This window comes from Pteropus medius, unplaced genomic scaffold (assembly GCF_902729225.1).
Source record: "Pteropus medius unplaced genomic scaffold, Ma_sr-lr_union100, whole genome shotgun sequence".
Classification (NCBI taxonomy): domain Eukaryota; kingdom Metazoa; phylum Chordata; class Mammalia; order Chiroptera; family Pteropodidae; genus Pteropus; species Pteropus medius.
In genome coordinates this window covers 786324-813443 of record NW_024349519.1, presented here as the reverse complement: position 1 = coordinate 813443, position 27120 = coordinate 786324, and the positions used below count along the sequence as shown (strand labels likewise).

General features: G+C 48.0%; 1 protein-coding gene across 1 annotated transcript in view; it reads right to left on the bottom strand.

The window, feature by feature from the left end:
• Positions 1-22738, bottom strand: part of NCKAP5L (NCK associated protein 5 like) — a 29240-nt gene extending 6502 nt beyond the window's left edge. The window contains exons 1-7 of the mRNA XM_039882090.1: positions 22586-22738; positions 6556-6617; positions 5349-5507; positions 4594-4662; positions 4434-4472; positions 3583-3702; positions 657-770 (exon numbers count right to left, since the gene is read on the bottom strand). Coding sequence (XP_039738024.1) covers positions 657-770; positions 3583-3702; positions 4434-4472; positions 4594-4662; positions 5349-5471 — 465 coding nt within the window. The 5' untranslated portion in view covers positions 5472-5507; positions 6556-6617; positions 22586-22738. The remainder of the gene's footprint in view (positions 1-656; positions 771-3582; positions 3703-4433; positions 4473-4593; positions 4663-5348; positions 5508-6555; positions 6618-22585) is intronic.
• Positions 22739-27120: the final 4382 nt, after the last annotated feature.

Genomic DNA, 27120 nt, shown 5'->3' with positions numbered 1-27120 from the left:
AGCTATACTTATGTCAGGAGAGGGAAGCCTGTCCATTTTTAGGCTCCAGAAAGAACACTCAAGAAAGGGATGTGATGTGGCCAAGTCCTAAGTCAGTCACTGCAGGCCGGGCCCAGGCCTTCTTGGGTCCAACAGTGGCTTGCTGACCTGATCCTTAAGGAGAAGGGGCTTGGGAGTAACTCCATCGCAAGCCCTTCCTGGCTTTGGCCAGGCCCCTGCTTGGGCCCAGTCCAGTATGATGTAGTGGTTAACTCCATGGGCTTTGGAGCCAGACTGTAGGTTCAAGTCCCAGATCTACCACTTAACTAGTTATACGGCCTTGGGCAATTTATTTAATCTCTAAGCTTCATTGTACCATCTGTAAAATGTGATGGTAATTATGTTTACCCTCATGAAATAAGATAGATGAGATCCAGGTCTTCAGCACAGTGCCTGGCACAGAGTAAACTATGACTCTTACTGCAGTACTAACACATTGGCCAGTGGTTGGGGGTGGAAATCTGTTTTTCTTGGTATGAGGTGAAACTGAGGGCTCACACCCAGCCCTGGACAAGAATCTGTACATCAGGAAGCAAGCAGCCCTTCCCCTGGGACTCATCAAGAAACAGCAACAGAGGCTCAGTGAGGCCACAGACCACTGTGCCCTGCCCTCCTACCTCTCTCTGCCCAGTACAGCGCCCCAGAGGCAGTGAGGTGGCTGGTCCCTCGGCGGAGCTCAGGGAGGGGGAGGCTGGTGGCTCGGAAGGAGGCTGGAGAGGGGCAAATGGGATCTGCAGGAAGAGGTAGAGTTAGCACAGGTGCTCTGTCCCAGGTCCCTACTCCCTCACGAGCTAGGCCATCCCATCCAAGGAAAGGAAAATATCCTTCCAAGTTTTCTCCTTCGGAGACATCTGGCCCAAGGTGCGCTTTTACCACTGTCCCCACTACCTGGTCAGAGGAGCCTCGGGAGACCACAGCACTGGCAGACTGAAGAAGTGCATAGCCAGGTGGTAGGGAGGTGAGACCGGTCAGGGGGCTTTGGAGAAAGAGGGGCAGTGGCAGGCCTAATGCAGGTGCCACTGTGCCTCCAGGATCACTCTGCTTTTCTGTGGGGCTTCCTCCCCGAATACAGAGAGGGTCCTTCCTGTTCTGACTGCCTGTGACCCCAGCATCACAGGCTGAGACTAAAAGAAGAGGCATTTTGTTCCTGGGTCCTAGAAAAGATGGCAGGAGTTATCACTTCTGTCTCCCCTAACGGGTCTCATGTGAAACTTCTACACTGAGGATTACAAAAGAAGTATTTAAATATGAGTCACTTCTCTCTCAGTTTCTGAGAATGATACTTTCTTCGCTGAGGCATCTTAACTAGATAACAGTCAACTTTAACACTTCCCTTTCTCTCGTTCTCCATATCTTTTAAATCCTGTCTCTGCAGCATCTCTCTACCTTCCCTCTGGCCACCTGCAGCCACTCCTTCAGCACAGATCCTCATGTTTCTAGCCTGGACACTGCTCAGCATTTTAGTCTCCTTGACCCGGTTTGGTAGCTTTTCGATATCCAGTGTACAAGGCAGCTTAAAGCACCTTTTTCTTTTTTTTTTCTAAAGCATCTTTGTGCTGAAAGCCTCCTATGCCTGCCCACTGCCTAAGGAGACAAGTCTGAACTCCTCTGCCAGCAATCAGGGCCTGGCCTGCCGGTTCTTCCCTGACAGTGTCTCCAGCTCTGTCTCACTCATTGTTCCTTCACACACCCTTTATTCCAGCCCAGCTGAAGAGCCTGCTACTCCATAGACTTCCTTGCTCTGTTCCTTCCCCAGGGAATCCCTTTTCTCCACCGCATATTCCATTCTTTTTAAATCGCCCATCTATCAAGGCCCAGGCCAAACGTCACCTCGTTAAAGGAACCCCCCCAGCCAGTGTCTAATGGCCTCTTCTCCCCTCTGGCTCTTGGACAGCACTGTCGCGCTCTGCTTTGTACTACTGTTGTACTACTGCTTTGCACAGACTGCTGTCCGTAGCTTGCACAGTCCCAGACGTTGGGGGTTACATTTGCTCTGCACAGGCCACAGCCCTGTCCAGTTCCATATGTAGTGGCAGAGGTACTGCTCACAATAAGAGCTAAATTAGCATTTGCTCAATGGAGCTTTCATCTTGGCAAAGCACAACTTGAGAATAACATTAATAATAGTAAATAGTTGCCAATCATTGACTACTATGGGCCAAACACTACATATTATCTCATTTAATCCTCATAATAACCTGCAATATAGGAATTTTTATCCCTATCTATAAGAAACAGTGCTTCATAAGGTTACATAATTTGCCCAAGGTCATACAGCTAAGAATTAGCTAAGTTAGGGATCCAACCCAAGTTTATTTGAGGCCAAGGTTCGTGCTCTTTCTATTATGTCATGTCACCTCTGGGGAAGATAAATCTATTGTCCCAAACCCCAAAATTCATTTAAAAATCCTAAATTCAAATCCCAGAAGTCATTTAAGTGAAAAAGAAATGATTTAAGGATGACCGACACCTCTTTTATCAGCAGTAACTGAGAATAGTATAGACGGGGTGAGACTGGCCGGTATGCTTAGGACTCTGGGGATCCCAGGGTGAACTCTGTAGCAGGGCAGGACTCAGGGCTGGGGAAGCTGTAGTCCCTGCCGCTGATTCGCCCAGCTCTGCACCAGCCTGGTGGACAGTGGCTACAGAAAGGCCATGGTGATGACAGGCTTCCTCTGCCAGGGGTCAGGCTTCCTAAGGAGCAGAGGGCATTCTGCTTAGGGTCTGGGGGCCAAGAGCTGCCTGGTTTGCATCAGATAGACAGACAGACAGACAGACAGACAGACAGACACACACACACACAGAGTATTTCTCTTCTTGTCAAGGTCAGGGGTGGGGTGAGGTGAGGTGTATGTCATCTGACTTTAGAACCTGCTGTTTAGCTCAGGTACCTAGAGTTGCTCCTGATCCTCTCACCCCCACGTCTCACTCCACCCTTGAGGCTTCCCGATCGAGTGACCCCAAGTGACATCTTAGTATCCTCCTGCTTCTCCTGGGTAAGGCAGGTGTCAGGGCTAGAAGGAGGGACCAGGGTCTGTGGCCAGAGTCGTGACTGAGCATTGCAATATGCGCACACAGTTATCCAGTCAAGTGCCTTTCCTGACCTTTCTGTGACACCAAGCAATGGGTGCCTTCCACCCAGTCCCACCCTACCTCTGGCCAAGAAGAGGAAATGCAGTGGCCAAAGGGGTCCCTTGGGAGCATGAAATAATTTTATTTTCAGCCTCCACCCATTTCCCCACACAGGGTAAGAACAAGAACCTTCTTTGTCATCACAAAGGGATGCCACTCAGCTGGGTGGGGAGCACCTGTGAGGTGAGGAACAGCCCACTTAAAGGGGTCTTAGGGATTTTTTACCCCATCTAAGGCTCATATCTATCAGACTAGGCAGGCCTTCCCTGGATGGACAGGCCCCAGAATGGAGGGGAATGGCTAACAGCTTGCTTCTGTAGGTGTTTGGGGAAAAAAAAGGGTGGAGATGATGATGGGGCTTGTGGAGGCAGGAATCTGAGATATGATGAGGGAAGAACGGCTTGTGCCCACCTGAGGGAGGGAGCCTGTTGTGAGCTGGAGTTTCTGCTGAAACAGGGCACTCAGCATCTGGTTCTGCCGTTCCAGGTCAAACACCCTCTTCTTCAGCTTGATGCACTCCTCCCGCAGGTCCTACCACCACACAGAAGGAGGTGAAATGAGGAGACAATGGGGTAATGGGGTGGAGAGTGGGGGTGGGGGAAAGCAGTATGAGCACAGTCCCCTTCACCAGAGCAACAGGCACTTCTCCTGGGCATGCCCTTCTCCTGCAGCCTCCTCCTGAGAGGGACCTGAGCCTGCCTGTTTGTGGCTATCGCATCTTCAGGGGATGGTAAATTCTCTAAAGTTAACCACCCCTGGTAGGAGGTAAATCCCATTCCCATTGGTACCTTCCCCATCCCTAGAGCCAACCCTCTGCCTCTTAGAAACCACACATCCAAGAAGGGCCCATACAAGGCAGAGGAAGATCTGGGGGTCAGAAGGGACCATATATAAAGAAGTTACCCATAGTACTTGAGTAAATATTTAGATAACGCCTTATGTTCACAACATCAACATTGCTTTCAGGACCATTACAACCTTGAGAAACCAGCTGGGGCCAGGATAAGTTACCATAACTCAGAGATCTGGCCTTACCTAGCTCAGCTCTGCCTCCAGGTAGAATAGTACAGATCTGTCTGAGGTGGGGAAGGTGGGCACATCGCTGGGCCTATTTGACATTTCTACCAAGTCTCCTCCTCTAGCTTATCGAAGGCTTAGCTGAGCAGACTCAGGGGTCCCCAGGAAGGACCTCCCCTGTGGTACCCAGAGCTTCTCCGAGGGCGGCTGGGATTGGGGTGAGATCTTTTCCTGTGGCTGGTTACCTTTTGGTTCAGCAGTGCCTGCACCACGTGGTTGGCAACCTGGGGACAGAAAGCCCCAAGGCAGAGCTGTCAGCTAACTCAGCCTCTGTCTGGAGCAGACAAGTCATATTCCCCACCCCTTAGCCCTCCCAGCTTCGGTTCCACTGCAGAACCCACAGACCTCGTCCAGACAGCGCTCATAGGTCTCCCGCTGGTTTTCATTGGCCTGGGCAAGTGCTGAGTTCTCTGCCTGCAGGAGGGAGGAAGAGGGCAGAAAGGAGGCTATGGGATCATTCTTCCCTCAGGGAAAATTCCTTTTGAAGAAGGGGAAGCAAAGAGTCTACTAACTACATCCCTGTCTAGCTCTTGGCTCTTGTAGGATTCTGTCATGAGGAGGCCAGCAGACACAGACCAAGGGCATCAAGAAGGCAGAGCTCAGGTTCCGGTTTTCTGTAAAACCCAACCTCAGTCAGTGAGGCTGGAGGGGCTAGGGAGACACAGTGCCAAGGTAGGAGTGCCAAGAGTAATCTTATTTTTCTGGGGCGAGGGAGGAAGGTAGGGTCTTCAGAATGTAATGAAGGGCTTTAGTTTAAGGATACACATCCTTGGCCTTCAACTCCTGGATGTCGGGTCAACCAAACCCTCTTCCTATGGCCTCTGTGACTACTCCTTTCCTAGAGCCAGCAGAAGCATGAAAGTGGGGGAGAAGGGTAAAGGGAGACATTTGGGGGTTAGGACAGCCCTGCCCCTGTGCATGCTTCTTGTCCCTGAACTGGTACCTAGCCTGGAGAGCTAAGAGCAAAGAGGGTCTCTCAGAGGAGCTCTGCTAAGAAATGGTCATCCCTGCTCCAGCCTGGCCAAGGGGCAGAGGGGAAGGTCTGATCACAACTAGAGGAAAGGACAGCCCTGCTGCCCTCACCCTGCCCCGTGCCCCACCTCCAGCTCCCGCAATCGGTGCAGGAGCTCCTGGCAGGTGCCTGGCTCCATGCTGCCATCACCACCCTCTCCGGGCCTCAGGTTTCCAGGACTCCCAGCCGGCTGGTCCATGGCTTCTGACATCAAGTCCTGGGAACAAGTGAGAGAAGGCCCAGCAGGCTACTCCAGGGCCCAGGGAGGAGTGAGTAGGGGAGGAGGACAAAGACAAAACTTGTCAGTATTCTCGAAGTTTAGCTCAGTGTGACTGATGTGCCATGAATACTGTAACAACTCAGGGTCAGATTAAGACTCTCCTGGTCACAGGACGGACACACTTTGCCCATCTTAAGAACAAAGACCATTATTTTATAAACCCTATCACAGGTCCCATAGACACTGTCCAGGAGCTGGGAAACCCGAGTTCTCCGTTGAGACTGTCCTCCAACTGGCACATGTATCCTCCTGGGGACATTGGGAGGTGGCTGGCATGCCTCCAAGGCTCCCTGCTTCCTTAAGGCCCAGAGGACCAGCCTCTTGGTGCATGCTGGTCCTCTGCATGGGTCTCAATACCCTCCCCCACTTTCCACTTGGCCAGCTCCTTCCAATTCATTCTTCAGGGCTCCCAATCCAAGGCCAGTCAGGCTCTGTAACTGTCGCCCCCAGACTGTCACTTCTATGAGGACAGGAACACTATTCATTTTACTGCCCAGGCTCACACTTCCTGGCATGACACCTAGTATGTAAGACAGACTGATGAGTAAACAGACCAGTCTGTGACTGCCTGAACACAACTCAGCCAGAGTTCTGACCTATACTGTGTATGTGATCCCTTCACCGTCCCCCCACATTGTTGCCATGGTTACTGGCTATACCCAACCAGGCTCCATCTTCCATTTGAGTTTCAATTTCTCTGCTAGAGGAAAGTGCTCATTTCCTTCTTCTGCAAAATATTGTGGAAATTTCCAGTAGACGGGAAACCCTCCCTAATGTAGAAGGGTGGAGGCCCCTGGTCAACCACCAATTACTTGCCTCCCTGCCCCATCAACACCCCCACAAAAGGAGCTTAGCACTTTTGGACCAAGGAAGTAAAGAGCCCTCAGCAGCTTATCAATCAGGTATCTAAATGTTCTCTCTTCCATCCTCCAGAGATACAGGGGGCGCCTCTTCCACCCCAGCCCTCCTCCTCCAGTCCCCATCACCAGCATGCACAGGCCCCAGAGCCCCTCACCTGTCTCTGCCCTCTCAGCCAGGCTGTCACACTCACTCTAGCAGCCAGAATGGTCACCTCGCCTGTGGAAAAAGAGGGAGACCATGTCAGCCGTGCATTCCACAAGCATTTATTGGACTTCTGTGTGCCAGGTGCTATGCGCCAGGTTTAGTGTCACAGAGATGAACAAGCCAGCAAAAGCCTTGCCTTTATGAAGCTTCCATTCTATTGGGGGAGGCACATAATAAACAGATAAACCAAAGAACATATGCTGGGTCCTGATAAGGCACTGAGAGGTGACAGTTAAGCAGAGACCTGAATGAAGTCCAGATGAAATCTTGGCATGGAAAAAGCATTCTGGGCAGAAGAGCCAGTGCAAAGGTCCCAGCTCTCAGCCAGGAGTCACTCAGATAGCAGACAGAAATGAATAGCAACATGTGGGGCTTTATAGCCTTTCCACAACATACGTTTTCTTTAATCCTCATCACCACAAAGGGAGGTAAATGCTATTATCAACACTTATATTTGAGATGAGGAAACCAAGGAACAGGAAGTTATACTCACAAACACTGAGTGTATCCTATGTGTTGGCACTTTCTCCTGTACCACTGCATCTGATTCTCCTACCAACCTTGTGGTAGTGGTGGACTTGGGTGGTGGGGGCACCAGCCTGGATAAGGACAAAGGCTCTGGAGGCAAAGGACACCACCCAAACCATATGGCTGGTTCACAAAACACACTGGACAGGCCTGGATTTTGCCCCATCCCCATGCAGCCTCTCTGTACACACGCAAGTTGTACTGTAAGCTCTTTATATTCTGTAAGCTCTGTACAGTCCCAGGGTTCCTGGAACGCTGCAGTTAAGACATATCTGGGTTAGAATCCTGACTCTATAAGATCTGTTTCCTCATCTATAAAATGAGAATAAGACAACACAGCCTAAAGAGTTGTTGATGAAATGAGATAATGTATGTAGAGCATCTTGCATTAACTCAGTAAATGGAGGCTTTGCATATTAGCACAGTGCAAAGTCCTGCCGTGGAGTCTGCTGCTACATCTCCCCCTTCTGGTCTGTTCACAGGTAGGCAGACCTCAAGTCTCCAGTCCCTCACCCTAGGGTCCCTGCTGTAGTGGCACACGAAGACCTGAGAGTGCTGCCCAATCCACGCTGCCCTCAGGCGGCTCATCCTCTCCAAGCCCTTTCCTGCCAGCTCTCCAGCCCCAGGGCCAGCCCAGCCTTCACTCTTCCCTGTCTGATACCCCAGAAAGAGAAGCAGGTAACCGCAAAAGGGGAGAACACTTCTTCCTGAGTGTGTGTATATGTGTATAACGGGGGGGGGCTTCTAAAAACTAGAAAAAGAAAAACTGTGTAATACTTACTTTTAACACTCCACTACAATCTAAAGTCCTTTGTGATTTTAACGTCATACAAATATATCAAGTATAACTTCGTTTGCTCACAACGTTATGTTTAATATATTTAGAAATGGACGGAAAAAAGTAGAAATGGACAGGCCTGGAAAAAAATGAAAAATATTCAGGAAATATCCTCCTCCTCACATACACAAATAGGAGTTTAAACCAAAAAAGGCCTCGGGTTACCTCCACCATTGGGCCTGTGCCACACACCCCACAATACTCATCTCTGGGTCCTCATCCACTTGCTCCAGTCGGAGGCTCCCCTGCTCTAGGAGAGACCTTCCCCCATGCATCACTAGCCCTCTCCCAATTCCCTCGCAATTTATTTCCCCAGTGGAAACTCCCAGAGAATAGCGGGGTTGGGGCAAGGAAGGGAGTGCTGGGGAGTGTGAGGAAAAAGTTGGGAGGGTGAAAGAAGGGAGTGGGATGAATAGGGCAGTGTCCAGGGGCCAGAAAAGAATAAAGATAAACCTGGGAAGAGCCCAAGTCTTTGTGTCCTTCACACAACGACAAAAGCCAAACTAAGGGTGAAGGTGGTTTAGGAGATATCTTTTCCTAAAACAATAAAAACAAAAAGGCATCCAGGTTAGGCGTGAGGCCCAGAATGTGAGGACTGGCTGTGGGTATGTATGTGTGGTTTTATGTATTAAGGAGGGTGGGGACCCAACACACCCCACAGAACCAACCATGCCACTCTTCAATCTGAGCCCCTGTGAATCTCCGTGCAGGGACGCCTGAGCCGCACTGTGACCTGGAGGAGACCCTCCAAGTGATAAGCCACCCAAGAGCAATAGCTCTGCCATGCCCTAGCTGGGCCGAGGAGAGGCTCCAGAAATATTGGCTGCAGGCAGGCTGTGACTCAGCCTCACTTTGGGAAGATGTTTGCTGCTCTCGGCAGAGATGGTCTGGCCAACTCAGGATGAGGGGCCTTCTCTGTGTCTGCAGGGCCACGAGCAGAGGGCAGGAAGAGTCACAGGGAAGAGGTCTGCATTTGAACTTGACAGAGGGGAGGAGTGCACACTGTGAGTTGGACTAGTTCAAGATTTTCAATTTGAGTTCAAGATTTCTATGGTGAAAAGAAAACTTCCTGCATCTTTACACTCCTCTGGGGAATATTAAGATCCAGAAAGATACTACCACCTCCAGCTCACAATGTGAGCCTAATTAGGCCCTTCGGAGTCTGGGTTTGGGGCCTAAATCTCATGAGAAAAAAACCCAACACAGGTCAGTTCCTACTGGCTGTCCCTGCTGGGTGTCACTTGGGGTTTCCTTGTCCAAAGGGCCAAGCACCCCCACTCCTCCCACCAGGCCCACAACTCCTACTCACAGCTTCTGTGCTCAGCCTGACCTGGGGTCTGGAAAAACCCCGGCCTGGGTGTTCAGGATGGCCCTGATTTCAAACATTCCTCCAATGGTCCTACCACACATCCTGGATGTTGGGTCTGGAACACATGATGCCAGCTGGACTGGGTAGGGATGAAGCTGCAGGGGGTGAGAGCTCTCACTAGTGGCTTCTCTCGCCAGAACTGCCAATGGGCAGCCCCGCCTCCCACAAAGGCCTGATTCAGAGGGAGGTGACCTCAGTGCTGAGAGGGAGGGAGGGAAAGGAGGAAGAGCAGAGCCTTCTAGCCAGTCCTGGGGGAAGAGCGGCAGCCAGGAAACAGGGAAGTGGGGAACAGGCCCTTGTGTGTGTGTGGGGGGTCCTTGGGTAACCTGGAGATGTGGCTGGTTCAGCCCAATTGAAGAGTGAATCTAGATGACCACTATCTCTTGAGCCGAGTCAGCCATGTATGGCCCTAGCACCCCCTGCCCCTTTAAAGCCAGGAGGGGACAGGGGCTTCCAGGGCCTCAAAAGAGATCTGACTATCCTGGTTTTTCGGGCAGCCAGATCAAAGGAGTGGGGTCTGCAGCTTCCGCCCTCTCCCCTGTCAGGGCACAGGCTGAACTCAAGTCTAGGCCTGGGAGGGAGGGGCCAGAGAGATGGCAGCAGGCCTGCCTTCCATACTCCCCAGTTTGGCCCTCCGCCAGGCCTTTAGGCCCTGATGAGCCCCTCACTCACCAGCTGTTCCCCCCAGAGTCCTCTAGGGAGAGAAGCCAGGGACCAGGAGGTGGGGGAGGGGTGGGCAGCTGCGGCAAGGCAGAGATGGAGAAGCTCCCTTTAATAAAAGAATCGTCCATAACACCAACCGTTTTCCCTTCTCAGCCCCCAGCTGCCTTCTGGAATCCTAGTCACACCCAGGAGTCCATTTGTAAACAGCAACTTCTGCACCCACAGCAAACACTCCTTCCCAGCCAAGATCAGCCCTAGCTGCCTTCGGGTGTGGAGAGAAATATAAAGACAGAGGCCCCACTCCTGGCCTGAAAGTAACCACCATAATCCCTGGCCCAAAGCATCTTTTAGCCCTAAGAATTCCAACTGGTCTCCTCCCCTTTCAGGGAAAGAGGGCAGACAAGAATTTCCTTCCCTCCTCCTGAGAACTGGCCCCAAGATACAATAGTCCTCCTGAGAGGCATGTGTTCTTGGGGAAGGGACACCCTGCATCCCCCCTCCAACTTCCTCTTCACAGGCACTCCACGAATCTCCATACTATGGTGTGGATTTTTTTAACTGACAGTAGGATCAGTCGCCTGCCCTTCCAGGCAAGGCAGGAGGAAGGGCAGTCATGTTAGGAGCCCGAAAGGCTTCTCTCTCCTCCCCCTGGATCCCTCATGTTCCCTGTCCACAGCATAAGCCAACAACAAAAAGAGCAGCTGCTGGGGGTGGGGAGAGGGAAGGGACTCTGACACAGACACAATGGGTTTATTTATAGGGCCACATGCCAGGGGTTTTGCAGCCAAGATGCCAAGGCCCCATTCCCCAAAGTCCAGCAGGGTTGTTATTATCATCTTAAAAATAATTTTCCACTGATATTTCTCCAGTCTGCCCTCTTCTGTTTTTCACAGTCAACCTAGGGTACTGGAAAAAGCCTCAGAAAAGAAGGCAGAAGACCTAGAGTCTAGTCCCAACACTGCAATTTACTTGCTGTGTGACTTTAGGCAAATCACTCAGCCTCTCAGGGGTAAGTTCCATCATGCTAAGTGGAGGTTGTTCTAGAATAATGGTTTCCAAAGTGTAGCCCGGGGATCCTGAGGCCTTTTCAAGGAGTCTACAGAGTCAAAACTATTTTCATAATACTACTAAGACATTATGCCCTTTTCATTATTATTCTCCCATGAGTGTATAGTGGCATTTTCCAGAGACTACGTGACATGTGATATCATAACAGATTGAACACAGAAGCAGATATGAGAATCCAGGTGCCTTCTATTAAGTCAGACATGACAGATTTGCAAAAATGAAGAACACTGCCATTCTTTTCACTATTTCTTTTGGAAGATACAGAATTATTTTTCATAAAATATGAACATGTAATGGGTTTACTATTTTTTAAATGAATTAAATGTTTAAAACTCTCAGTTTTAATTTATATGACTGTAAATGTCAATAGGTATATAAGCCATATAAACCAAAGCTCTTTTTCTGAAGAGTGTAGAGGGGTCCTCAGGCCAAACGGTTTGAGAATCACTTTTCTAGACCAGTGTTATCCAGTATAACTTTTTGTGATGATGAAAATATTTATTGTGCTGTCCAATATGGTAACCACTAACCACACGTGGCGACTGAGGCACCTGAAATGTGGCTAGTCCAACTGAGAAACTGAATTTTCAAGTTTGATAGTCACATGCACTGAGTGGCTACTATGCTAAACAGCACAGTTCTAGAAGAATCCCTGATATCTAAACGATTCTTTGACTTGAGCGTTCTAGGTCACTGCTCCTTTCCAGACTCTAGAGGCTGGGGGTGGGAAAGGACAAGAATTGACGCGCACTCCTGTCCCCAGGCTTTTGCTCACACTATTTCTCAGTCTCTCCTTATCAAAGGAAAGCCATCTCAGCCACATGGGCAGTCCTGCCTGGCACTCCTAACAAGGCTTCCTGTTGAGAGATGCTCTCTCAATTCTCTGAAATGACTGCTTCACAACCCTCTTCTCTTTCCTCAGATTTCTGGCTTATCATCTCCCCATATCTCCCCGAAGGATTAAAGCCAGCAGAGGGAAAACCCCTCAAATCTCCTGCCATTATCCTCCTGGCTCCATCAGAATCTTCTGTACCTCTTCATCAACTCCTGTTATAGCAGAGGGGCTGCTCTCTTCCCGGGCAAGGCCAGTCCTTCCTGCCCCAGATCCTTCCCATTTATGTCTTCAGTCTCTCCCTCCTGAAGGAATTTTTCCCTTCCACCTTTGAAACCTCTCAGATGTCTTTCATCTTAAAAATAATTTTCCACTGATATTTCTCCAGTCTGCCCTCTTCTGTCTTTCACAGTCAAACTCCACAAAAATGCCAGCCTCCCTTCTCACTTCTTTCTCAACCTGGTCCAACTTCAGCCATAATGACCACGATGCTAAATACAAACAATATTCTTCAGTCCTCATTGCCTTCTCAGGCACAAGTATCTCTTCCTCCTGGAGGTGGCCACTTCTTCCTGGACTTTTTTTTTAAGGCTCTGAGACATAGCTAACATCTCATACAACTCATCCATTTGAAGTGTACAATTCAGTGGCTTATATCTACAGATATATGCAATCATGACCACAGTTAATTTTAGAATATTTTCATTACACTTTAGTTAGCAACCCCTCACCCCCAACCCTAGGCAACCACTAACCTATTTTCTGTCTCTATAGAGTTCCTTATTCTGGACATTTGAGATTAATGGAATCATTAAACTCGTGGTCTTTTGTGACTGGCTTCTTTTTCTTCATTCCTTTTTATGGCCGAATGATATCCCATTGTATAGATATGCCACAATTTGTTTATCCATTTATCATTTGGTTAATAGTCATTTGGGCTGTTTCCACTTTTTGGCTATTGTTAATAATGCTGTTATGAGCATTCAAGTACAAGTTTCTGTGTGGATTTCATTTCTCTTGGTTATGTACCTAGGAGTAGAATTGCTGGGTCGTATGGTAATTTTAGGTTCAACTTTTTGAGGAACTGTTAAATTGTATTCCAAAGTAGATACCATTTTACTTTCCCACCGCGTATGAGGGTTCCAATTTCTTCACATCTTCACCGCTTGTTATTATCTGATTTTCTAAGTCTAATCATTATATAAAGTGTGATGTGATATCTATTATGGTTTTGGTTTCTATTTCCCTGATGTTGAGCATCTTTTTCATGTGCTCATTGGCCATTTGTATATATTCCCTTGGGAAATATCTATTCAGATCCTTTGCTCATTTTTAAATTGGGTTATATGTCTTTTTATTATTGAATTGTGAGAATTCTTCCTATATTCTGAACACAAGTCCCTTATCAGATGGTTTGCAAATATTTTCTTCCATTTTGTGGGTTACCTTTTACTTTTTATATAGTGACCACTTCCTCCTGGACGACTTTTCCCTTGTCTACTATGCTCCTCCTCTACCCCTGACGTCTTCCACCTCTACTTCTACACGTGTATTTTACATTTTAAATAGACATATCAGCATGTTCTCACTGTTCTACATCTTTAGCAGAACAATTTTTAAAACACAAAACCACAGACTTTATTTGGACCTTACCAGTTTTCTTGCCCACTGGTGTCCTTTCCACTGATGTTCTATCCCAAGATCCAATCCAGGATCCCATACGGTACTTAATCACCATGTCTCCTTAGTCTCCTATAATTCGTGACAGTTCCCAGTCTTTGTCTTTTATGACCTTGACACTTTGGAAAGGAACTGGTCAGTATTTTGGAGACTGTCCCCTAATCTGGATTTCTTTGATGTTTTCTCCAATTAGATTGAAGTTATGGATTTTTAGAAAAAATACCAGAGGTGATATGCCCTTCTTGGTGCATTATGTCCAGGGGTATGTGTGATGTTGAGATGGCTTATTATTACCAAAGTTATCCTTGATCACTTGGTTAGGTGGTTTCTCCACCATAAAGTTAGTATTTTTCCTTTTGTGATTAATAAATTTTTTTTTGGGGGGGCAATGCTTTGTGAACATGCAAATATCCTGTCTCTGCTTAAAATTTCCTCAATTTTAGGATTCATCAATAGATCTTGTTTGCAACAATTACTATCGTGTTCAAATGATAATTTTCAAATTCCCTCATTCCATGTACAATTTATTAACTGGAAGTTGTCTGTAAGGAAGAACTGTCCCTTCACTCCCATTTATTTACTTAATTATATATTTATATTAGTATGGACTCATGGATATTTATTTTATTCTTTGGATTATAAACCAATATTATCATCACTTATTTTATTGCTTAAATTCCAGCTTTGGCCATTGGGAATTCTTTCAGGTTGGCTCCTATGTCTTTTCAACATGCCTCTGTTTAAAAACATTTATTTATTTTTTTTAACATTTGCTTACTTTTGGGCACCATAAGATGTTTCAGGCTTACCTTGTATTTTTCCTACCACAATCACTTTTCCAAGGAGCTCTACCAGAGCAATCTTCTTTCTAAAACTGTAAATCTGATTGTGTCCCTCCTGCTTCAAATCTTCCCATGACCTCCTACTGCAGTGGGGACAGACCACAGCCCTCAACATGACCCTGGAAGCCCTGCCCTGGTCTGGCTCCAGAGCAATTATTCTGAAACTGATAGAGCCCACATTGATCTCTCTCCTTGAAGTGCTTCCTGCAGGATCAGTGATTTCAAACTGTAATGTGTCTTGTTTTCTAGTACTCCACTGTGCAGAAGAGGGGATTTGATTTGCCATGCTGTTAGAAGCAGGGCTCCCAGAGGAGGGGCTTTGCCTGCATTTCTGTACTTCTTCGGTACTCTGCCAGTGTACTGTCCTGTCGATGAGGCCCCGAACCTGGTGATCTCTTTCATTCCAGAGAGAAAAGAACCAGAAAGAAGGGATAGGTGGAAATGTACAATGGGCTTATCAGATTCCCCAAATACTCGTCACCTAAATGGCTCTAAGGGTCCATATGACAAACCATACTGAGGGGTGAACAAGGGACATTTCAGATTTGTCACTGACATTGCTATGACCTTCCCCAAGCTCTCAACCCATTCCTAAGCCTCAATGACTCCCTCTGGCAAATGGGACTAATTTATTCATTCTATAGGTATTTCTGGATAGATGCCTTGGTATGAGGCATATGCTGGGTACTAGGGGGCAGTTCAGAGACGAGTCAGCTCAGACTTTCTAGAGCTTTCAGTCAGTAGGGAGCGTAAGCCATGCAGGTAAACAGCTGTACTGGGAAGGAAGTTCCACATGAATAGTCTTGGAGAACTTTAAGTTGGAGCTGGAAGAGTTTTTCAGAATTTGAGGCATCAAGTGAAATGAGGGTTTAGATACAAGGAATGGGAAGGGGGTCATTCCAGGCAGAAGGAAGGGCATAAATAGAAAGGTAAGGAGGCAGAAATCTCTGGGTGTATATGGAAGCAGAATGACTCAGTGCAATTAGATTGAAGGGCATTTGAAGGTGAGTGTTTTGTGGTGCTCTGGCCCATGCCAGTTACAACTCCTCTCCCATCTCCTGAATGAGTAAGAGAACCAGCATTTTCTCTACACTCTGAGCATTACCAGAGACAGAAGCTGGGTCCCATAGGAGGACCCAAAACAGAGAGGCTCTTAGAGGCAACAGCAGAGCTGACTACTGGAATGTCAATTATCTGCTCTCAGATCCAAGAGAAAAAGGGCCTGGAAGGCTGCACAGCCTATTGGCTCTCAGGCTGTACCTGCAGGACCAGGAGTGCTGGGGATATGTCCCCCAGTCCCCCATGCTCAGCCCCCAGTACTCACTTCCTCAAGCTTCATATCCTGGCATCTTTCTTCAAAAGGAACAGGCTCTGGCCAGCCAAGTATCTTCTGCATCCAGACACCATTTGGACAGAGCCCAGAGGTGACCTCCTAAGTTGCCAGCTCTGCTCTGGGAGGAGAAAGTAGCTCTGGTTCGCCCACAGTCTTCCACTGGGCTCTGCTCTTCTTCATGCCCACAAATGGGAGCAGACTTCCTGGATTCTGGATCTGGCTCCGCCATACTGCATGACCCTAGGTGAAACCTAGAAACCTTCTAAGACTCAGTTTTCCTATCTGTAAAATAGGATGAGCGCTCTCTGATACCTCTCTCCCTGCAGGGCATAGCAGAAAAGGATGAGATCATGACTGGAAAGGAATTGCTGTTGAAAAGGCAGGTCTCCTTGCATGGGGTAGGGTGAGGAGCTCAGCAGGGCCTTTGGGGAGAAGCCATTGGCTTTGATGTCGCTTTACTCCTACGGGCCCAAAGGCTTCCCAGGAAAGTGGTGGGGGTTGGGGAGAGGAAGGGAATGTAAAGCCAAGAGCTTTAGCCTTCTTCTAGTCTCAGGGACAGGAAGTGAGGACAGGAAGTAGCCTTCTTACTTCCTCTGTGCTGTCTACAGAGGAAGTAAGAAGCAAACACCCCCCAACTTCCTCTCAGTCTACAGTGGAAAGGAAGGCTCCAACTTTAGAAGCCTGCAGGCCCAGAGCTGGGAAAAGAGAAAGCTGAGGCAGGGCATTATCAACACCATCCGGTGGAGAAGCGGGTGTCTTGTCTTGGACACAAAAAACTCAAGGGGCACAGACTGGACGAGGTGGGGAGAAGAGAAGCTGCTACAGTTGAGAAGCCAAGCTTTCCGGGTCACATGGTACCATACCTGCAGTCCCAGCACCAGACTCCTACCTTGTTTCACACACCCCCCACCCCAGGTGGACCAGATCTTCTGATTACTTGCTCTTACAGTACATGTCCTTTCTTTGCAGCCTTCATCATAGTTGTAATTCTATAACTCTTTATTTAATGTAGGCTTTTTGGATCACCATTTTACCCCTAGAGTCTAGCACAGCATCTAGCACATAGTTGGTGCTGGATGGATGAATGTGCTGACTATAGCTTGAGAATTCCTCAGAAGCTGGTTTCGGCCTAACCCTGGCATCTGAATAAAATTCAATGTACGAAGATGAATGAATACTGCTCAAGGCCTGGGGTGGACGGAGAACCTTGCGGTGGGTGGTAAACATCAGAAACCAATAGAGCTGCCAGAAGAAATCTATGCATACTGAGATATTGCCACTAAGTAAGGTGGCAGATGGAGACAGTATACATTATATGCTTTCTTTTGGGAAAGGCAAAAAAATGAATACATATTTGTATTTACTTTTGTGTAAAGAAACTCTTGAGCATTATATAAGAAACTAATAAGTGATTACCTAAGGAGGGAGAAGGGAGTGGAAGGGGAGTGAAATTTCTCAATGTGTGCCTCTTTGTATCATCTTTTGGACTAGGTAATAAAAACTAGTGAATAAATAAAATACAAAACTTTAAAAAATGTTAGAAGGAATAATCATGTGACCAGGTGATTTCTAAAGCCCCTCCCAGATGGGGCCATCTACTCTCTTCCCGTTAGTAAGTAGGGACCAGGCCCCTGGAACAAGGGAGGGGTGAGGAAGTCTGGCCAGATAAGTGGGGGACTCTGGCCAAGGGATGCCAGTGTCTCCACTCTCTTTCTTCCAGAAATTTCTCCCTGGGCTAGGACAGAGGCCCTTCCAACCTGACTGTGGTATGGCATGGTGACATCAAACTATTTACAAGCTGTTCAGGGCCATTTCTGCCTGGGTAAGAGCTGGGTTCATTCTAGATCCTTGGGAAGCGGGGTAAGGTCTGGCCAAGGGCAAAAGCACAAGTGGGAGGTTGGGCAAGGTGAGAGTTTGGGGCAGGTGGGGGTAGGGTGGGATAAGCAACTCTCAATGTACCTGGAGCTGCTGCAGGTAGGTTCTGGGGGTGTCTCAACAGAGCCTCTCACAGAAGAGCCCTCACATCAAGCTAGCTAGAGGTGAACTGAATCAGCCCCTGGGTACTAGAGCTGCTGAGAACCCCAGGGATTCCAGGGCCCCTCACAGTCCTGTCTAGGAAAAGCCCCTGCCCAGAGAGTCTTCAGGGAGGGACAATGTCAAACCCCACAAGAGTGAGAACTGTAGACCAATGTCCCAAGCAGCACCCAATACCCAAGCTGTGCAGGCACAGCATGGACAGCCAGACCTCTTTAGCCTTTCCTTTAAAAATAGCTATACATTAAAGAAAAAAAAAAAAGCTTATTGAGTATTGAAGAACTCCCAGAGCTCTTCCTGACCAGGCTCTTCTCGGAGGCTGCTGGATTTTTAGCAATGATAATTCACCTTAATAACAGCCTGGCCTCCTCAGGCCTCTTTCATCTACGTAAATCCCAGAGCTGGTAAAACGGTAATTATCAAGCAGGTGCCACACCCCAATGATGATGTGTTATTAATCTATCAGCACAGACTGGGAAACTGAGGCCCAGAGAGAAGGATTCTCCTCACACAGAGCTAAGGATGCAGGTGCCAGGGCCACTGGGAGTGAGGAAAAAAAGGAGCCGGCTCCACATCTGCTGTGTTTGGGGAGGATACTGAAGACAAGGGCACTCCTTCCAGAGTCAGCCAGATCTGGGTTTGGGGAGAAGGTGAGGAAAGATCCCAGATGTGAGTCCCGAGACCCCTCCTCAGGCTGCAGCAGGGCCTGGTGGTAGCCCTGGCTGGGGGAGCTAGGGGCTTTGAGCTTTGATCTTGAGCCCATACACCCACTCTCCCAAAGCAGACGGACTGCTGCTTTGAGCATTTCCGCCATCTCTGCAATGCGTGCAGACACCACAGGGTAAGTGAGGGCTCAGCCCTCCAAACAGCCCCATGCCACAGGCATAGTCCATGAATTGGGAGTGGGGGACATCTTGCAGCTGGGTTAAGTGGATCAGATCAAGAACCCGTCAAGTGGGGAGACTGCTTTCTGGGGACCTGAGTCCATCTTTACAGCCCCCTTCCATCTTTGGCACTGATCTTAAAATAATGAGATCCTTCCTACAGCAAATCCTTTTTGGATTGGTCATGCTGCAAAAACCTGCAGAGACCCAGCTGGCCTGTTCCCCACAAGAGGCAGGGGAGGGTGGGCAATAAGACATAGAAGACCAAAGATCTGTTCCCATAGTGGCCATGGAGGGAAGCAGCAGAGACTCAAATGAGGATGGAAAGGTAAAGGCATTGCCTATGCAGATCTATCCACAGCCTATATATGCCTGGTACTGTGAGAGATGCTAGAACGTATACAATCTCAGCTCTGGGGAAACCATAAGGGCCACGCCAGGCAGCAACCAATGACCGTGTCCTCCAACCTTCCACAGTGGGACCTGGGGACAAAGTATTAAAGGTGTTGTTCTAAGGGATCTAAAATTATTTTACTTCTCCATGTTAGAAGGCTAAACAGAGCCCTTGGTGGTGGTGGTGGTGGGTGGGGTATCCCTGAGGTAATACTGTGCCCCTTGGAGGGCCCGGCTCTTCAAAATCTCAGGTTCAAGAACTGCCCTCTTTGCTTTAAATTAAGTCAGGCCTCCTTGTTCATAAGAAATTAAAGCAGAACAGCATCACATAAAACACTTGACCACAGTCAGGAGCACTGCCTGACACTCATCATTGTATGAATCACTCTCCTTTCTGGACTTCAGTTTCCCCATTTTTAACACGAGGGATTTGGACTAGCCTGTCTCTAGGATTCCTTCCAGCCTATGACTCTATGTTGTTTTGATGTGGTGGTGAATCCCAGATTGATTTACATAAATTTGCATGTTCAATCAGAAACCCCCAAACTCTGAGTTTAGAAAATCCAATCAGTTCATTAGTGCAGCTAGACTGGGGCTGGAGGAGCCTGCCAGGTTTGGGTGAGGATGTCAAAGTAGAAGGTGGCGGTGGTGGTGACTTGGGGGAGGAGGCAGGGGAAGCAGGAGTGGGAAGCAGCATTTGTTCTGAGAGATGTAGTTCTAGTGACCCAGGGAGGATGGGGCCCAGGGACCCCACTTCAGCTACCAAACAAGGGTCCTTTCTCCTCCTGCTTCTGAGGCCTCTGGCTGGCCAGCCTCAGAGCCACACCCCAAGAGAGAACAGCAGCCTCTGCCTAGCAACAGCTGCATCCTTCACTCTGACAAGGACTCCACCATTAACCATTTTCTGGAAACCTGACTTCCCTGGGAGCTTCCATTCTCCCTTCTAGGGGCTCCTAGCAATAAGAAAGGTTTTCTTGGGTCTAATGTAAGTACCTCCTGCTGCAGATTCACTCCCATGGGCAGCAGGGCTCGGAGAAGGGGGTGCTAGCAGAGGGAAGAGCAATATGGGAGAACATGCCCCACCAATCCAACCAATCCCACAGCCTAACCCTGTCTCCTTCAACAATTCCCTCAGCACCTGGGAGACCAAGGATAAAAACAAACAAGGATAACGTGAGGCCTTTGGCTCTTGGGCTGGAGAGCAAGTCCCAACCTGGAGAGCCTAACTCCTGAGAAAGCCCTAACGCCCCCACCCACCCACCTACCGCAAGAAGGAGGCTGGGAAAGGTGGTAAAGGGGCTGCTGCCTCTCCTTGCAGCCGCTGGGCTGGTGTGGCAGGGTTCTGGGAGGCTCCTTAGCTCCTTGTCTGGGAGATGGAGGTGTAAGTGCAGAGGTGAGGTGAGTAGGACCAGGAGGTGGGATGGGCAACAGAAGTGGGCCCTCCTTGTCCTCTTCCTATAAGAGTGTGGATGAGTGTGCAGTGCTCCCTGGCTCGGATCCTAAAACAAGTCCCAACAGCTGAGTTGCAAACTGTCTCCAGGGAATCTGCTTACCCTGCTGGCCTCTGGCTGACTCCTCCTCTCTCAACCCCTCCCCAGAAGCCCAACTCAAAGACTGGCCCGCCAGGATGTCTCACCAGGGCCTAAAGACCTCACTAGGTGGGCCAAATCCTGGCAGGAGTTCACACCTCAAGGCACCAGGGGTGGGCAGGACAATGGTTACTCTTAGGCAGGATAAGGGAATCTACTCCCTTCCGCACAACGTTCTACTCCCAAATAATTGCGATTTCTAACTACATGACCCAAAACCTACCTCTCCAAACTGAGCCACTGTACCAAGGGCCTTTCTGCCCTCAGCAATGTTAGTGCTTTCTAGTCCAACTCCTAAATTTTACGGATAGGGGGAAACAGCCTTAGAGAGGCAAGCTGTGTTGACAGGGGGAAACAGCCTTAGAGAGGCAAGCTGTGTTGGCCAAGGTCACACAGCAAGCTAGGAAGCACAGGAACTAGAGCTTCTGACTCAGTCCACAGTTACAATAGCTTGGTCCTCATACACACTGGTTCCACCTTCCTACTTTGGAAGAGCCTTCTTCCCTGCAGCTCAGGCAACCTGCCTCTCCAGGTTCTCACTCTCCCAAAGGCTTGGGCTGAAAAATGATGTTGGAGAGCCCAAGCCATGTCATGTACAGACCACAGACTTTAGAAACAAACTTAACTATTTCCCCAAACAGAAATACATGTGTTTTTCTGAGGTAGGAAGTGTAATAACCCCGGTTGTTCTTAGAGAGACAGGGAACCAATATGAAAAGTGAATTTTGTGTCTCCTTTCTTGCCAGACAAGGGGTCTTAGAGTAAGTTGGCATAATGTTTTGCAAGAGAAGGTCTGCAACAAGGAAACTGGGCTAGGTCCATTTTCCCCAAAAGTATTGACCATAGAATGGTTAGACACTGACCCCTTCTTTACTGTCCCTCAGGACCATCCCTGTTCTAGGCATCTCCTCCAACCACGACCTCTGGCAGACAAGTGTGCTTAGACAGGAGTACCTGTGTGGGAGAGGGAGCAGGAGCAGGGAGGGAATAGGAGGAATTGCCTTAACAGCCAAAGAACCTGTCAGACTAAGACCCTCAGCGAGCATTTAAGAAGTAGCATCTGGACAGGCTAAGTGGCTAGTGCTGAGACACGTGGAAAACCAGGCCTGTGGGAGGTGAGGGCCCTGCAGGCCCTTGGGGTAGTGCTAGGGTTGTATCTTTATCCTGGGCCCAGGGTAAGAAGCATGGCTGGGGTTCGGACAGCCGCTTTCTTAGTCGGGCTAGGCCTGAGGAGTGTCGGGCACAGATAAATTCTCTGCATTCTTCTGGCACCACAGCCAGGATCCAGTCTTTTCTGCAGGGGCTGCCCCGGCCCTTCTCCCTTACTCAGCCTCTCTTTAGTGTTCAGCCCGCCGGGCTCCCCTCTTCCTTTCTGCAGCTCCTCAAAACCACCGAAGGGTCTTTCTCGGAGACCCTGTTCTCTCCGAATCTCCCCACATCCTCCACGCCCTAACGCCCCAGGCCACGGGAACTGCAAGGAGTGCTAAGAGAAGCCCCGGGCTCGTCTCCGCGCCTGCGCTTTGGGAAGAGACTCCCCCACCTCAACAACCCCGCACCGCTAAGCGGCACCCGGACTGTGGGATGCGGGTGGGGTGCGCAGCTGGGGCAAGGTCAGTGCTTTCAAAGAAGGAGGAAGACCGGCCCCCGGAACATCCCCCCTCTCCCGAAAGTTTCCCTTCCGGGGCCACGGAGTGTGCGCGAGGATGGCGCGGGGGGGCAGGAGGGGACAGAGTCGCAGCCGGCCCCCCACCCCGGGAGAGTGCGGAGGAAAGGGCAGGCAACGAGATCCGCGCAGGAAGCCGTGCCGCCCCGTGCGACCCAAGGCTGCCACGAGAGCCTTACCCTTCACACCCCTCACCCCCAGCCCAAGGCTTACAGAACACCCCCACTCGTCGCCCTTTAAATCTCAAGTAGGCCCGGAACTCACCGAAATCAGGTGTTGAGCTGGGCCAGGGCAGGCCGGATGCGCCAGGTCCATGGCGGCAGGTCGGGAGCGAGGGGCAGAGAAGGGGGGTGTCGAGGCCGCCTCTTGATGTCAAGGCTTTAAAGGGGCCAGGGAGCCCCGCCCCTCACACAGGTCCCGCCCCCCGCCTTCCGCGCAGCCAATCCACGTTCACCCTGGATGCGCGCTCCTCCCAGCTCCTCCAGATGTTCCCAGGACGAAAGCTAGAGTCTGTCCCGCCGGCGCGCGCCGCTTCCGCCCCGGAGGGAAGGACCGCCCCTCCCCCTTATAGAGAAACACTCTTCCCAGCCTAGGCGGGGTCGGGCCTGGTAAACCTACCCAGTGCCAGGGTACAAGACGCCAGCCTGGGCCGAGCCGAGGTAGAATGGGGGGCATTTATAGTACAGAAAACTAGTTGCACGCGGACCTACAGGCATGAGCGTCTGCTTCTGTGGCGCTGTGCGTGCACGTGGATATGTGGTTGTGTTTGCAATTTGCCTTCCTGCATACGTGTTAGGAGTAAATACATAGGAAGAGGCTTGAGTGCCTCCTTGGCCTTAAAAGCTCAAGCCTCTCTTTTCTTCCTTTGGGATGGGGACCTCCCAGTAATATGCAAAACTGGGAGCTGGTAACAGGTTCCACTCCTCTTAGAGCAGTGCTGGTCTGCTTCCTTACTGGTTTAGGAGAGTGAAGGCTGGGCAGAAAAGACACGACCTTGTTCTCAGCCCCTTGCTATCTCACTGGGGACAAGTTCCTTCCCTATTGAACTAACACATGCTTAAAGAGGAAAAGCAAACAGCCCACCTAGGCCCCTACAGAGCCTCAGAGATCCCTTGAATCCCATTCTCATTGTACCTTGGGTGATTTGCCCTTCTCTGGATACCGTATAATCTGCATAATCTGCGTAATTTGCATTTTACTAACTGGCCTGGAAATGCAGGTTCTGGACTGGGTTCTGCAAGGAAATACAAAGGGATCCCTAGCCACAGTCTCTATCCATTTTATTAAAATTGCTTCTGTTGCAGTATGTATTAAAGCATCATATTAGTCCAATAAAGGAACATAAAAGATGAGAGAATATAGGGTGCTCAGACTGGTTAGGATTAATTAAGAGTTCCTCTCTGAAGGAGGATCCTTAATTTAAAATGAGATTTGGAGGGCAGAGAGAATTTGAGTAGGATCCAGGCAGCATTAAGGACATGAAGAGACTGAGGAGAGCAAATTATCTGTGTGGGACAGTGAGCTAATCATATTAGTAGGGTGGGAAGTGGGAGAAGTTAATGGAGGGAGGTTTAGTATGGCAATCAGAACCAGGATATGGATTTGACAGGGCAGGTGATAAAGAAGTCATTTTGGGTTCTTGAGCATAGGGGTAGCTTGACTTTTTCAAATGCCTAAGGATGTTATTATTGGAGCCTAAAAGATGTCATGATGATTAGTCCCAATGGCTCTCTTGCTTTTGCTTAAAAATACTTTTTTAAATTTATCCTTACAGTAAAATATGCAGATCTTAGGTGTTCTGTTTGGTGAATTTCAACAATAATATACACCTATGTAATCCCCAAAACAAGATACTGAACCATCACCCCAGAAAATTCTGTCACGCCCATTTATAGTTGATTACCCTGCACCTAACACCACCCTCTCCCTGCAACTTCCTGAATTCTATCACTGTAGTTTTGTCTATTCTTGGATTTGTATAAGTGGAGTCATAAAGTATGTGCTCTTTTGCATCTATATTCTCTAGCTTTGTAATGTTTTTGAGATCCAGCCACGTGTAGTCTATTCTTTTTTATTGCTGAGTAATATTCCATTGTATGATTTACATCACAATTTATTTATCTACTCTCTAGTCGATTGATATTTGGATAGTTTTAGTTTGGGGCTATTATGAATAAGGCTGCTATAAACATTCTTGTTCAAATATTTTTGTGAACGTTTTAATTCCTCTCACCTTATTTCTTGATGATAGTGGCATCTTTGGAATCCCACAGCATTAATTAATTCTTATTCAGTCACCCAACATCTATTGAATAGGGATCGGTGGATGAGTTCTTGGTTTTACAACAAAAATTGGTATGATCCTTTCCTCAAAAGGCTTGTTAAGTCCATAAAACTCCATGTATCTGTTGCATTCCAAAGCTGTGGGGTGAATAAACCTTAAGAGTCTGCCAGATATTTTTAACTGTTTTTGGATGTTTCCAAATAACTAAGTTTTTGGAAGCAAACAGATGTGGATGATTTTTTACTTTTCATTCAGATGTTTTCCTTTTACACAGCCAGAGCATCTGCGCTTGTACCTGCCCTACTTAAAGGCTCTTGCACACTTGAAAGTTTAGGCTTTCAGGTTTCGCAGATTCTTTATGCTTCACAAACCATCTTCACTGACAGGAGGTAAAAGGATAGTTAATGTTGCTCCACAATCACTTTCTGTCTTTGATGAAGCTTAAAACACTTTCATTCCTCAGTGGTATTATTCACTTAAATTATTAAAAATTATACAGAAGTTCCAAAGTTGGTTTTTCACCTATAACACACCGCTGATCATGTATTGTTCTTTACTTGAGTTGCCTGTGTTACAAAACAAGCTAGGCTTCTTAGGTCTCTGGTTGTTGCAAGCTGTGGGAAACAAACCAGTTTGGTGGTGTGCATACAGTGCCAATGAGTGACTGGTAGATGGCATCTCCGAGAACCAACCCCTCACTGCTCACATCAGTACTTTGGGGTCCTCTGCTTCAATACTATGCGGTCATTCATTCAGTGTTGGAGCATCTTCTTTCCTCAGTCTAGCAGGATACCTCTTTGGCCACTGTGTTACATTAGTTAATAAATTGACCCCAGTTTAGAATTCCCGACATCAGATTGGTCAGGTAACTGGCCTTTCAAAACATTTAATAATCTGTCTATTCTCCAGGTTGTATTGACTCTTGAGTGTATTCTTGATGTCTTTCCTGCTCAATAAGAGGAAGATAGGAGCTGAGGAAAGGCTAATGCTTATTCTATTTTCTTAACAGGAACATAGCTTTGCTATTGCTGCTTAATTCTACATGGGGCAATTATATTCTTTGAGTCAGGATGGCATTGCCAGTGCATGCTTTGAAACTTATCTGGCACAGATATGATGGATCTGCCCAAGTTCTTTTCCCTCATTTTCATCAATTGAAAATTCTTATTGAGTCTTTACTATATGCTAGGCACTGTGTATTAGAGAACTAACATGGAATTCTTTTAGGGGTATGATAAGCAATGAGATTGAAAAAGTAAGCAGTAGAAGATCATACTTTATCCTAAGAGCAATAAAGAACCTTTGAATGGTTTTAAGCAGGGGGGTGGCATAATCATAATTCCATTTTAGAAAGATCACTGTGTTTGCAGTGTGGAAAATAGAGAGAACAGAAGCCAAGGACACCAGATGCAAAGTTTTTGTAGTAATTGTGGGAAAAAATGAGAAATGTGCTCTGAACTAGGAAAGTGATAATGGTGATGGAGAGAAGATGACTTCAAAAATAGTAGTAGAGTCAGCAGGTCTTAGGATTGGAAGTGGAGGGAAACAGAGAGCTAAGCCAAGACCTCTGGACTGAGTTATCTTGCAAATAGTAGGACCACCTCTGAAATAAAAAACACTGGAGGAAGAGCAGGTTTGGGGAATGGTATGCTCACTTTGAAACATGTTGACATTGAAATGCCTGGAAGATGTCTAAGTGGGAATGTCTATCCCAGAGGTAAGAACATCCCACTGTTGTTGTGCCTCAGGAAGAAGTTACAAATGTGCTGCATACTGACCTTCTCAACTCTCAGGGCAGCAGAGGCTCCCTCTGACAGACAGCAATCTTGGTTATGCTGGGTTGCCATGAAAACACCATCATTTTCTATGTGTGCCATGATGTGGAAATGGTTGAGAAGTACTGATGTATAATGCTGTTGGATAAATAATTCTGAAGCTCAGGAAAAAGATCTGGACTAGAGATTGAGATTTGTGACTCATCAGAACATAGGTGGTAACTAAAGCCAGAGAGTGGGGGAGATTGTGCAAGGAGAGAAGAGGGACTGAAACAGAACCCCAAGGAACAGCAACATTACAGAGGGGTCTGCAGAGAAGAAACAAAACGGGCTTAGTGCTGTCACCAGAGCCCAAGAGGTTTCCAAATAAAGACCAAATAGTTCTGATATTGCTGATTACAAGTTGGATCAGGCTGAGACATACCTGCTGACTTAGCCACATGTCATTGGTGACTAGCAAAACCAGATTTTGAAGGGTTGAGAAAGATGTGTAAGGTAAGGGATGGACACAAGAAGTGTTTAAAATTCTTTCAAGAATTTCAGCTATGCTGTGAGGGAAAAGTTAGATAGATGGGTGGGGCAATGGTGGATGAGTTATTTTAGAAAGACTCTGCTTAATTTAACTTAAAAATATTTAAAATATTATTTTTAAAAAGCACAGGTACATATTCTTAAATAATCAAATAATACAGAAGCAATTATTTGCTGCATTTCCCACCCCCAGCAATGAGCCATTTCAA